The 13,978-nt window shown below is 40.3% G+C and overlaps 1 protein-coding gene across 6 annotated transcripts in view; it reads right to left on the bottom strand.

Moving 5' to 3' along the window:
- TLN2 (talin 2) overlaps window positions 1-13,978 on the bottom strand; it is a 202,930-nt gene that overhangs the window by 11,459 nt on the left and 177,493 nt on the right. For all 6 annotated transcript variants that reach the window (XM_037396159.1, XM_037396157.1, XM_037396161.1 and 3 more), the window contains 3 exons: window positions 11,124-11,229; window positions 7,761-7,885; window positions 863-988 (listed from right to left, as the gene is read on the bottom strand). In XM_037396159.1, coding sequence (XP_037252056.1) covers window positions 863-988; window positions 7,761-7,885; window positions 11,124-11,229 — 357 coding nt within the window. The remainder of the gene's footprint in view (window positions 1-862; window positions 989-7,760; window positions 7,886-11,123; window positions 11,230-13,978) is intronic.

The following is a 13,978-nucleotide window of genomic DNA, read 5'->3' as shown; positions in this document are numbered from 1 at the left end:
AGTTACATCACTGTTCTGAAATGAGTGCTCTGTGCTCCTGCTGGAGCTCAAAGCACAAGCTCCCCAGGAATCCCAGCTGAAGTGGGCAGCACAGCACTTCTATGACATGATCCATGACACAGTCTGCTCAGAATAAAGAATTAGATGAAATTGGAAGCCGTAACTATACGACAGCAATGATCCCATAACAAATTGTTCTGACAGGCAACATATCTGTTGGATGTCCAGATTTTAAGTTTCAAAGTATATTAACGGGGACACCCACCCCCGCCCCCAGTGACAGATATGAAATGAATTACAAAGACCTCAATGCTGACCAGACCAAAAGGACGACATGTTACAAGCACTCTTTCCGTTGGCCCCAACAATAATTACAAGCACGTCCACTTAAATGTAGTGAATTTGCATGCAGGCCTGTGCTCCCATTGAATCAGCCACCAGCGCACTGAGGGCTCAGCTAGCGAGGCTCAATGCTGTTCTGGTCCAGAGTGGTACTGTATGCTGCGACGTTTGGTTTTAGATCCCCAAGCTGTCTTGCAGGACTATACATTGCTAGCTTGAATCACAGATCTTCATGAAATGAAAAACCCCCACAGACATAACACCTCCCCACAGCTAAAACATCTGAAGAGCCAAGCACTTGATTACACGTGCGAGGTTTAAGCAAACATAATTGCGTTGTGTTTTTTTTTACACAGAACCAGGCCTGGGCCATGTATTGTGATGAGCAATGAAAAGATTTACATTTTCACTAGTTGTTCCCAAGCTCCTTTCCTACTGTTTTAACAGAGGACAGTTAAGAGGCTAGATTCAGTTTTGATGCTTTCCCCCTCCTACTGTTGCTATTGTCCTGTTTACCCACCTTTCCCTGTGCCACCAGTTCTCTCTGGGCTGCTGAAGCTGACTTCACGAGGGCACTGGTAGCAGCTGCAATGGATTTAGCTGCTTCCAGGATCTGTTCTTCGAAATCCAGAGTCTCATCTGCTTGCTATAACCAAGAAAGAACAATGTCACACATTATTCACCTGAAAGCAGTTGTATTTTCAAGATTGAGGACACACACAAAGTGAGGCAAGAAGATTTTGGAATACATCTGCAAATTCAGTAAGACCTACAGCATCATTTTCTGCAAAGGAGTTTCACGTGGACTAGAACGGGGAGTCAGCATAAGTGGATTTACATGCTAAGTTGCCCCTGTGGCTGCTCACACATGGAATTGAGTATCACACAAGATACTTGAAGAACCGCTGCCAGCTTTCTAATACATTACCTCCACTAGGGCTACTCAAAACTACATTCAGGCAAGTGCAGGTTTGAAAAGAAATTCTTGTTTTTCCATATCAAGGTTATTTTTGTAGTGCTTCCAGGATCACTAAACTAGGTGGAGCATTTTCTAAACACTTAAAAGACTTAAAGCATTAAAAAAGAACAGTGATAAACGTATGTTGTCTCATTCACCTGTACTAAGAAATGTAGCGCAGATACCAAGCAAGCACATAGGTTTAAGAGCTTTTGGTAAGAGCTGTCATTTCACAGAGAGCAGCAGTGTGAAGCAGTCCAGTTTAGTCATCTTGGAGATAGGAAGTTCCAAAGGTCTGTCTGGAACACTTCAGTCATCCAAACGTGTCTTTCAACAAGCATGTGCAAACAGACATCAGCTGTTCCTAATGCCATTTCTTGCTATTTAAATGCAAGTCTATTGTTCCATAAAACAACTTCCCTGGCTTTCTAATCATTTAAACAAATAGTGAAAACATTTATCCATTTAACATGCTTACTACCTTCTGAACAGTTCACAAAATAGAGATAAACGGTTATTGCTGTTTTCAACAGAGTCAGGCCTGGGCCACATATTCTGACTGGTTTTTATAAAAATAACCCAACAGAGTGTATTTTGTTTGCGGTCAGATCACAAGCCTACCAGCTCCCAAAGCAGAACCACCAGCAGGGCTGGCGGCTGCAGCACCAGGACAGACCATCTTGTGAGAGATGAGCCTTTTGAAACACGCGTTTCTTCCAACTTATGTAATCACAGCATTTTTGTGTCAAATAACTAACTTTAGGGTCACCAGCTAAGTGTGCTCAGTTTTCTAACTCAAAGCCCTTCATCTGCAAGTCTAAGTGCATCCATCTAAATTTAAATCAGGTTTAGTTCCGTTACTGCAATCTAATTAAATAGTAGTAAATTATACAATAACAAAAGATAATTATGAGTAATTAAAAATCCTTACAAAAATGGCAAACCAAGCAGTGCTCAGTCCCATAGCACTTCACATAACTACACATAACTAAAAAGTCCAGGAGATGAAATTGTAGCACCCATAGACACCAGAAAAACTGAATAATCTGAAAATAAAAACTAGCATGTAGATTGTTTGTCACTTTAAATTTTTTCTTGTCCTCTAGGAAAAGCGAATCAAATCTTGCCTTGCTGTGGGGCTAATCCCATCAACTGAAGCATGTGTCCTTGTAATAACAGTATAAGAAATCGCTTCGTAAAGCGAGCAAGTCATGGTCCACATGAATTTTTGGCAATGCTTGCAATGTAACATCACAACCATTATTACATCTAAATGGGAATCACATTGGTCCTGAATTTATGCAACAGGCCTCAAGTCATATTTATAAAACTCTTGCTTCAGTCACAGCATCATAAAACCGAAGTGGCTATACGGAATTCAGTATAGTCAGGTTTCTTTTCATTATTAAAATAGATGTGTTGTTGACTTTGATTTAAGTTGACTGAAGACTTAAACTGCAGTATCAACAGAAGTACCACTGGATGACAGTCAATTTAGCAGACTGTTACTGCACTTCTGTCTAAGGCTCTCTGTTACATAAAGTTCTAAAATTTTCATTTCCAACATAACAAAACATATTGTCTGTATTATTCTTTATATGTCAGCATTATCAGGAATTCAAACCTAAGTGAGCGAGCATTTCAGTATCTGATTATTCATCATAAAGACAGCGTCATTCTTTTGTAAAGTTTAATAAAATGCCCACGGCCATACTCTAACCTATTAGGCAGCTGTTATGTGCCCAGATGGGATTCAATTTGTGAAAAACCATTCACCAAACCCAGGGTGAAGTAGCTGTTTGAACTTAGTTCAGCACAGTGAGCAAACTAAATATTGCACATAGGTGGTAAGCAACAACGACAACTTTCAAAGGGAACGCAGAGAAATCAAATCTTGCATTACCGAGAACGCTGTTGTACGATGGCTGGATGAACTTCCACCATGGAGCAGCAGGTAAAGCTCAGCAGGACAGTAAGTAGCTAAACCTTAGTGTCTCATCACATAACAGATTTCCTCCCGCCCCATGTGCTAAATTAATTCTTTCCAATTATATTGAAAGTTGAGGGGCAGGAAGAAAAAACGACACCCCGAGTTCCTCAAACCTCCAGATCCTCCATTTCCTGTTATCTCACAACTTCTTGTATTTCTGGAAAAAAGTTTTCTATTGACAGTTGATCCCTTCTGTGAAGAATTTATTTCTGAACCAGCCTTACACAGCACTCAAACTGTTGAACTTCTGAGTTTTCATCTTTCCTGACAAACCTTTGTTTTCCAGTCCTTCCCTGCAGTTTTCCCTTTGGCACCCTCGGGGGTGACATCTAAGGGCAGGACACCCATGTGTGCAACGGGGAGTAGGCACGCTGCTCGCCCAGCGCTGCGGGTCCGCCTGCCCGCGCCCTCCAACGTGCAGTCCTGAGCCACAAGGACATGCAGCGGTCCAGGCTGCGCACAGCAAAATGCACTAAAAGAGTGTCCCGCTGCTACCCATTCTCATCATTAAAGAGTGTGTCCTGAGCTGGCTGAAGTTCACACTCATCAGCAGTACCCTCACAACATGTCAGTTCACTGTCTTCATGAACAAAGTTAGGAGCAACAGTGTGACACATGGCAGAAGATGTCACCTTGTAAGGTTTCAGTTACTTGGGTCTCTGTAGAAAACCAGATCTATGAGACAAGTGACCAGTCTCTTCCTTTAGTAGTCCCCATGAAGATCAGCATCTCTTTGTCCACAAGCTTAAACTAATAAGCTGTTACTGACTATGTATGGCTATAAATGAACTGGAAAATGAAGTCCCCAGAACAGACAAACCAAAATTATTAGGCTAACTACAAAGTCCATAGCATGAAATATCCTGACGACATCAATTGTGCCATTATAAAAAAAAAAAAAAGAAAATCGACATGTTTTTATACTGTATTTTAACCAGTTTTCTATAGAATCTCCATTATTAGGGGCAGCATAAGTGAAGTCAGGGTTAATAGAAGAACAAATGCGCCCCCAAATCTCATTGCTAAACAGCAGAAAAAAATTACAAAAGACAAACCATTTTATTTTGAAGCAGCTCTCATCTTCTATTTCATTAAGAGAAACCCAATATGTCTAAGTTACTGCACTGAGCCATGGAAAACACAATAACCATTTCAGTGAAAGTCAGTTCTTGGCACAGCTGCTGCTCGCTATCCTAAAGGCCCTACACAACTCAGAAGTCCCTACAAGAGCAACTCTACTGATAAAGGAGCACCTCATATATGCATTTTAAATCAGATTAGATTAGGAGTCTACAGGAAGTCTTCTAAACCTGCTTGTGAGTGAATGTACTCCTTCATATTGCCTTCTACTATGTTAAAACCCCCGGAGACAGGACAGGACACTGTAGGAATATGTTTGATATATAGTTGGATTAAATAACAACCTAATATATCAAACATATCACACAGAGTCCTGCAGAAAAAGGCATCCAGGTTTGATTCATCTTGGGAAAAAAAAAAAAAAAAAAAAGAGGACAAACTGCTGAAATCTAACAGCAGAGAACTCTTATTGACTGCTAAAGACACTTGTGTTTGAAGGCACAAGCCTGCATAGAAGCATGAAGAGCATACCAACAGACTGCGGTAGGTACAGCAATGCTCTCTACTGTTGTACCTCATCTTTCTCCTTAAAAGTGTTCATTTTCCAGTATTAGCGAAGCGTGTAGTTTTTATTAGACAAAATGTTCTTCTTCATCAAAAAATTACTAATTTGGGGGGGTTGTCAGCATACAGCCAGTGGCATATTTGCGTAACAGGAGGAACATGTGTCTGCATTGGCAAGACACTTGACCCTCCAAAAATGGAAAACAGAGAGGGGGGAAAAAATAATAAAAGACTCCACACTCTGGAAAAATCTAATTGTAAATTTAATTGTATTTAAAGGAAATACAACAGCCAAAACTTGTTTAGTAAACAGTAAAGATCTCATTGCTTCACAGATCATTCCCCACCTTGACCACTGCAATGAGGAGGGTGAATAGGTTTTGTGTTACGGGGAGTAGTAACAACACCTACTTAGGAGAGTCCTCAAAATGGTTGCAAGACAAAAGCTCAGCAGATGGACAGATATTAACAGAGCATCAATGGGGCAGTGGGCTAGCAGACTGAGCATTTCAGGAGCACATTCACCAGCAGCCAAACGACCAGGACTTAAAGCAAACAGAATATGCATCATACGATAAACATGGGCAGCATTCGGTAGGTCTGTCTTACTAGAGATTGTTCTCTGGGATAAGATGATTCCCAGTAGTGGAAAATGAAGACATCTCATGCTATTGGTCTCAGTTTAAGACATCAAGGGGGTATGATAGGTGCAAAAATATGAAGAGAAAACAAGGAAAAGAATTTTAAAAACACCAAAGTATGTGAAAAAATTAAGGTAGTGCAACAAATGAGAAAAACCCAGACAAACTGGAACACATAAAGATGAAAATTTCAAGCCTAAATCAGATGACTCCCACTCCCTGTCCCAAAAACAGAAGCTTGCCCCAAAACAGACAATCAGCCACCAATTAATAATGATGAAGATGACAGATTCCCTGCAGACAGACTATTCTAAAATTACCAACTAAGGACTTCTCTGCAAGTTCACTTGATGACTATTATTAAAGGAGAATATTGCTCTAGCTGGACCAGTGGTCTGTTCCATTGTAGGAGACCACTACCATTCCTGCATTTCATAGACTAAGCGTAAGAAAAATCGACGGTGTCACCCCCCTCAGCTAAGTCTAGGCATTCGCACTACAACGCTATGCTTGTTGCCAAAGACGAGCATCAGAAAGATGGAACCTGTTCAAAGCAGGAAATCCTGCTCTGGGAGGACACAAGCTACAAGTTTTCAGCAGAAAAAGTGGTATTTGAGCCACTCTGTGATCTCCCTAGTACCTTTGATGTGTATTACAATCCATATTGTGAAAGGGATTAAACATCTAGTAAAGGATGTAAAGGCTGTTTAAAGCCCGAATTAAACAAACAGTTGGATATGAATTTTAGTTTCAGCAAATGACAAATAAACAGAGCAATAAATCACAGGCAGACTGGATACTCAAATTAACATGTTAAATGAGGAGCAGGTGTGAGATCTGTATTCACTGGGCAATTACAATGACCCTGGAGCAGCTTAGATGTTGGAAGGAAACTGCTCCGCGGTTCCCAGGCAACTCACATATGCTATTGTGCAGCGATTGTATAGAAAAGGTGATGGAGGACTCTTCCTCTCCTCAGACTCAGCCTGTGTCCTCTGCTCTGTAGAATCTCATTATAAAGGACCATTTTTCTTTATAAACAAAATGGATGTACTTGTTAAAAAATGCAGGACAAAGAACATTTCTTTTTCATGAGCTAATTTATTCCCATCACTAAGCAGGGGGGGTGAGGGGGTGGGAAGTCCTCAAAGAGTGAAGCTACCAAGAACTATTTCATCTGATGTTCCTGAATGACAAAATGCCACCCTGCACTGAAAACAATCATCAACACTGAATGTTCTTGAGGCCCTGCTTTTTAGAAAGACTTCTCATTAGCTTTACTTAGAAAACAGTTTTGCACCTACAAAGCAGCATAAACAGGGAAATAGATACCTAGTCCTTTCCTGAAGTCAATTACAAAGCCAAAGCATGATTTTCATTTTAAAGAGATGCAATTCTAGGCAACATGGTAATTTCTTCTAAAACCTGCCTCCTATTCCACACTAGGCAAAAGGTAGCAATTGTCTGTGATCCGGCTACGCACACAACTGTAAGGAACAGCAGTTTCATATATTCCCTCTGTACCATGCATGAAAATAGTTGGCTTAATTTTATATAATATATTCAGAGACACGTTTGAAATGACCTGGCAACATGCAACACTACTTGCTTTCATAATGAACTGTAATTTATTTTCCTGCAGGAATATTAAATAGAAATGGTCATACCACATCTCTGATCTGATCCTGAAGTAGCTACTCTTTTAGCATGGCACAAAATGCTATATTTTTAATCTTAGAAAATCCTGAAGGTCTTTTGCATTCTGTTGAACCCCTTCTGTGTTGCCGCTGCTTTCTCCTGCTATACTACACACATTCAGATGAGAACAAAGGGTCTTCAAAGGAAAGCAAGTGAGATTGACTTTTCACATCAGTATAATGTGTTTGGAAACAGAAAAGTAATTAATCAACAGTAATGATACTGTAACTCTTCAAAGCATTTCTAACATTTGGCTTTTCTTCCTTTGCTCGCTCGTGGCTCGTGCTTGACTCTCCCTGAAAAGCATCTTTTCACCCTCTTCCTTCAGAGGTCCCATCCCATGCAGTGTCTAGTGGCACTGAGGCTGATGCAAGGTTTGATTGTTTATACCACTATCATGGACAGTAACAAAGTATGCACCGATATATGGGCTATATGCATCTTCCGCTTTATTAACCTCAAAGAAACAACAGGGATGGACACTCACCTTTGGCTTGGCTCTTGGTTTCAGCTGCTCTAACTTCTTTGCTGCAGCCTCAATTGACGCTGCAGCCCCTAGTAGCTCTGTCTCTGCAATGACTGTTGGGTCTTCTGGATCCACCCACTCTGTCCCTGAAATTAATGGAGACGAAGACAATAACTTCAGTGCCACTGTGAGCTGCCATTCAAACAGGGTGATTCACAATCACACTTCAAGTGTCAGATATGGAATGCACATTGGAGAAAGGGGATTTTAGCACCATCATGACACAAAAGCACTGTAGTTTATGCCACTGAGAGGAAAACATAATTCAGAGTGAAAAAAGTACTTAGCAGGATAATTCTGTTCTGAAAGTAACTTAAGAACTGTGTAAGCAAAGCAACTTCAGAAAAGGCTACTGTCCATATGGGAAACAAAACTAGCTGTCACTCTGCTTTTGCTTATCAGAGCTCTTACTGAGAGGGTTTCTAACTTGACCAAGTTGTAAGGTACATTGAGAAGTCTGACAGAATGGTAAAGAGGACGTGTTACAGACAACAGAATCATCCATAGCACACTTTTTGGAGTCTCCTTTTTTTGGCAGTGGTTAGAGATGAAGCTAGTATTGACTAAAAAAAAGCATGCTTTTGGCAACGTGTTCCTAACAGCAAAGAAGAAAAGACCAAAACAGTTTCTGTAACATCCAAAGGTCAACTTTTTTTTTTGTGTGTTGTTGAGTTCTTGGCATTTCTCTTGGCTCAAAGAAATTCTGTAGGTCCACAAAATGAATACTTGGCTGGAAGTGATCTCAGAATTTTGGAAGATCTCAGTGCATTATTGTTTTCATTTTCATTACATTATTCTCTGAATGACAAGATTCAGAAAGCATCTATGTTCTGGACTGAGGGAAGCAATCAAACAGCCAAAAGGACAATCAGATGGAGAGAGAAAAGGAAAACAGACACCACCCCCCTCCTCCCCCTTCTAAGTTCATAACTACTAGGGGCAAGGGAAGAAAGTGACATTGCAGATGGAAACAGAAAATGATGGGAAGCAGTGTACACCAGGCAAAGGAAGACTAAGCTAGAATGAAAAAAGCAAACAGAAAAAAATATCTCTTAAGGCCTTGTTAAACTTAGGGAAACCAGATCAGAAAGTCTGGGTGAACCTAATATTAACATATGAATGGAAACATTAATCGTTATTAAGGAAGTGCAGCTGGGGAGGAGGATACTGGCACTTTGCATCAGGAATAGCATAACCTGATTCATCAAACATCAAAGGAAATAACCTGGGATGCTTACGGATCAGCATTGCACCGGCTAAATAGAAGCGTTTCTGCTATGAATGACCAAATCACAGGAGAACTCAAAATGATGGGCTCCTATTTCTGATGTGCTGGGAGAAAACTGAAGTACATGGTATGTAATCCTAGTGAGCTATATTGCATGCTGCTAATCCCTATATATTACATATATAGGCATTTATTTCAAATATCAAAACATCACCAAAGAAAATTTCTCAGCTCAAATGGCATACAACATGAAGGAATTCCGTATTAAACCCTAATACTGGCAGATGAATAGGGAAATAAAATCATATAGGCAGCATGTACAAACACAGTCAAACCCGAACTTGTAAAATGTAGCAGTTCCTCTTCACAAAAAGGCATTTCACAAACGTGAAAAGATTTACATGCTAAATTGGTTCTGAGACAGAATTTTATCATGTACGTATAGATGAAAATTAAGAATGGTTTAAAAACACTTTACACAAAATGGTTTCTAAAGTGAACAAAAAACCAATCCCCTAAAGGTAGTAAGTTAAAAAAAGAAATAAAAGTTATTTTTTATTTTAATGAATATGAATTAAAATGCAAAAACTACTAGAAATCTATAAATGTCTCTGAAGATGAGGACATACACATTTATAATTCTTTTATATATATACATAAAAAAAATTCTGATATTGGTTTGGCTTGTTAGCAAATGAAAACAGAAATTTTGAAACATAAGAAAGAGTGCAGAAAAGGCTGAAGAATTCAGTAAATGTACCTGAACAGGGAAAAAGCATAATGTAGATCACTATTATATGAAACAGAGTAACTATATTATGACATAGAGGAGAAAAAACCCGGAACAAAATAATAAGGGATTCTCATATATGAAGTGTTTAATCTGGATTCTTCTCCAAGAATGTGTACTGCTAAAAGTAGGATATAACTGAGGAAAGCCTGCAGCGTATATTACACAGAATATCAGAAAAATGACTATAGTGTTTTCTGGCCTGGCTTAGAAAAGAATGATTGAAAAAATATGATTTTATTAGGAATCTTTGTGTGTGTGTGTGTCTGGGGGGGGGGGGGGGAGAAGAATTTAAAAAGTTATTACAACACTTTATTCAAAATATTGTTCTGTAGCATTCTGTTACCTGTGAAATTAGAATGCTCACATGCCTTTGATGGCTGTGAAGATTTCTTCAGACTAAGGTGCCCAGTAAATCTGGTAGTAGATACACTTGAGCCATAGCAGTCTAATATTTAATAACACCAGCCTTAATATGTATTCATCTCATTTAAAATGTCGAATGTTAGAACTGTCACCCTAAGGGTTCGCATGCATCACTGGATAAAGATTTTACTACGTCAGTCAGTATCTGAGAAAAATATCATTCATCACTTGTAAGAACAGTGAACTTCTGCTAAGCAATGGAATGGCTTGCTTATTTGAGTGCTGAATTTATTTATATTTGTCCACACATTGTTCAGTTCTAAGAGTTCAGGAAATCATCCAGACCACAATTTTCTGGTCGCATTGTTTCGCTAACATACTTTGCGAGGGCAGGACCCAGACGGAGGACTGTAAGCACTATGGATCTAAAATTGGCATCACTGCTAGAGGCTGAGGATTAATTCAGTAAGACGATGGCATCTGCTTTTATTTGAATTTGGAAAGCAACTATTAGTGCACAGCAAAGGACTTATTTTGACTGAAAAACATGAGCGTAAGGAAAGGAACCAGCCATCCAAGTAAAATTCAGCCACCAGCTGAAGAGAAACGGTACTGTGTCCTGGTACCTGCTACTGTGGCTCGAGTGCTCTGCTTGATTGCTCCAACTTCCAAGGCCACGTGAGTGACAGATGACTTATGACCCATATGACACATATGTAGTGGGAGAGGGTCAAATAGACATGTTTACCAACACTGTAACGAGTGAACACCAGCGGAGAAATTAAAAGAACAGGAGTAGGCGGTACACCAAGACACCTAAAACATACTAAGAGGGGTAGGTTTTTTTAGGTTTTGTTTTTGTTTTAAACTACAAAAATGACATATCACCATCTCTGGAGTAAAAAGCACACCATACTGGTAGCCAGGCTGTCCAACTCACCTTTCATCGCTTCTGCCGACTGGATAAGCTCTGTAACAGCACCAGCAACCCGCTTGGAGAAAGAGGCCAACTGATGCTTTAGTTCGGGAGTTGGTTTTTGAAGGATCTAGAGAAAAAGATAAAAATGTAATAATGTGTATTAGTAAGGATTCCAGGGAACAGTCCCAAGGCACACTAGTGAAAGATTTATTTTATACAGCAATACTAGGGAAGCGGCACTGTCTTGCATTTATACAGGAACTGACAATACTGTCTGGGAGTTCTTGGTACTAAAACTAGGACAGAATTCTCCAGAACAGAGGCGCACATGTGAGTATGCGGGAGGAATACGCAGCTTTAGCACTCCATTCTCAGATACTATAGTCATTACCCTTACGCATCAGGCTTAGTCTTTCTGAGCTGCTGGAGAGGAGCTGATTTGCTACTCTTAACAAACTGGTTGGTCACCATTTCTACCCAACAGAATTACAGAGTTCTGCAGGCTCGTGCTAGTTGCCTGTTCTGGCAAAAATCAGCAATAGTGAACACAACAGAAATGCCAACCCTGAGCAAGACCCTTAAATAGAAGGGAAAGAAAGACACCTCGGAATTAAATTTGCATCAAGTATTAAACTGTGCTTCTTCAAATGGAAAACAGTCTGACATTCAGACAGTGAAGTTGAATTCTTCCCCTGAAGAGAAACAACATTTGCATTCTTAATTACCACACTAAAAGGAGAAAAAAGACAAAGTTCTGGAAATTCACATATACACAAGAACTACTTCTGAGAGAAGAGTGACTGACACAGAGAGATTCAAGAGCAAAACAAGAGGCTGAGACTCAAAAGTAACATTCAGGTGTGCATTTTCTTAATGTTTTCAAAAACTCTCCTGCCAAGCAGCTCTGAAAACTAGGTGCACATTGAAAATATATTTTACCTTTTTGTAAGCTTATTTCCCATTTTGCAGTCAAATGCCTAACCCCTTACTTTGACAGAATAAACTAAACTGAACTGTTTTCTTAACATTGCTGGGTGGGAACTCTGCCACTGGAGGAATTCTCTCGCTCTCTGAAAGTGCCATGCCAACGTACGGGTGGACTGGTCTCCCGCTTCCTAAGGATGATATTTAGTCAACTAGTTTCCAAAGTAAACAGAAGTACATGAATCCTCAATTGCTAAACAATCTGCAATGCTAATGAACTGTAACAAGACAGTTATAACCAACGTTTACACCCTGCATAATCCCGTAGTATGGCAGAACACTGAGCATCTCAAGGGTTATCTTCCCACACAAACAAAAATGTCCCAAAACCCATGAATATGCAAAGAATGACATTTTCTGCTCCAGCAACTGTGTCACTAGTGCTACCTACCATAGTAGTGACAATGTTGGAACTGAAGATACGGATGCAAATTTTAAGACTGGGCAGTTTACACACTACATTGTTTTAAAGCTGATTTAGACCTCTCAGCAGACTCTTACCCCCTGCAAAGTCACATACAGGCATGGCACGAGAACAGCAGCAAAGGCTTCAGACTTCCCTCAACTCAGCATGCATCAGTACTGCTCAAGATGGAGCATATGAATATATAGGAGGGCAGGTCAGTCTGTAACCTTGCTAACAACACAAGTTGTTTTATATGAATTTGTGCGTGCCCAACAGCTTTAATTAGTGTATTCCTGTGCCCTATCCCTAGCTAGGTGATTAGAGGAATATTCCTTTGAGCAATCAAGTCAGTTTTGTGCCACTCGCCCAATGCAACCTCTGCACAAGTCAATATACCAGCTTAAGAAATCTTAGATATTGCATCTGACAACTCTTGCACCTAAAAAGTATTATCTTCCAAGAAATATGGCTACTGAATAGGGTTCCTAGGCATCCCTGTGCTGAGATACCCATGCAATCATCCCTAGCCTGACTGCCAAAGGCATGACTGAACTCACTAACAATTGTATTACGAGGTGCCACGTGGACTAATTAGAGGTTTCTAATCTGAGATGATCCATGTTTCTGGAGGTTACAAGTTAAATGAGACTGTAGACCTAGGGGTTCTAAACTACCAGAGTAACAGGGATCAGGAAGCACCAGGATTGTCTGATGCTGAAACCATCTAGCTATCATTTTTATCTGAGCCGAAGAAATGCGGGTTAGGATGTTAAGTTAGCAAGACTGTATGGCAGGAGAACAGCTCGGGTAACCATGGAACAAGCCAACGTATCATTGGGGCTGCATCTAGACTGTGCCTCTGCTGCAGCTCGCAAGAGCTGGAACTGAGGGGAAAAGGCAAAAATCCCTAGAGCACAAAGTTTGTCACTTACGTGGGTCAATGCTCCTCCAAAAGGGATCTTTTTTCATCTACCTTCCAGATCTTGTTTACTTTTATGGTGCACAGTATGGATGTATTGTGTGTGTATGTGACTAGTTCTAGACAGACTTCAGCAAAGACTCATGATGAAGTCACCATCCCATGCAGACATTATGCCCTTTAATTGTGGCTGTGATCTGGGCCAGAGTCAGCTTTCTAAGGCAGCAAACATGGGGGGGGGGGGGGGGGGGGGAGGGGGGGAATTTTCTCATTGCTTTAAGGCCCTGAAAGTAAAGCAGCCTAAGGTGAGGAAAGCATGTTCTGCTTTATTGGAGGAACAGTGGAGGAACAGGCCTTTCCTACCTTAAGCTTCTTTCCTTAAGCAGAAAGAAGAAAATAAAATGAGCAAAAATTGACTCAAGTCTTCGGTCTGTTCTGGCGTAGAGTCTGAAATAAATACTATGACTGAGTTTGGGAGACCAAGTCTGAAAAAGTCCCTAAAGTACTTCTAAACTAAAAATGGATCACACCCCTAATGCTAAATTACTTACTGCTATGCAGCTCTAG

The sequence above is a fragment of the Falco rusticolus genome, chromosome 7 (assembly GCF_015220075.1).
Source record: "Falco rusticolus isolate bFalRus1 chromosome 7, bFalRus1.pri, whole genome shotgun sequence".
NCBI classification, from domain to species: Eukaryota; Metazoa; Chordata; class Aves; order Falconiformes; family Falconidae; genus Falco; species Falco rusticolus.
The sequence above is the reverse complement of the archived record's forward strand: the minus strand, read 5'-3'. Positions and strand labels throughout refer to the sequence as shown.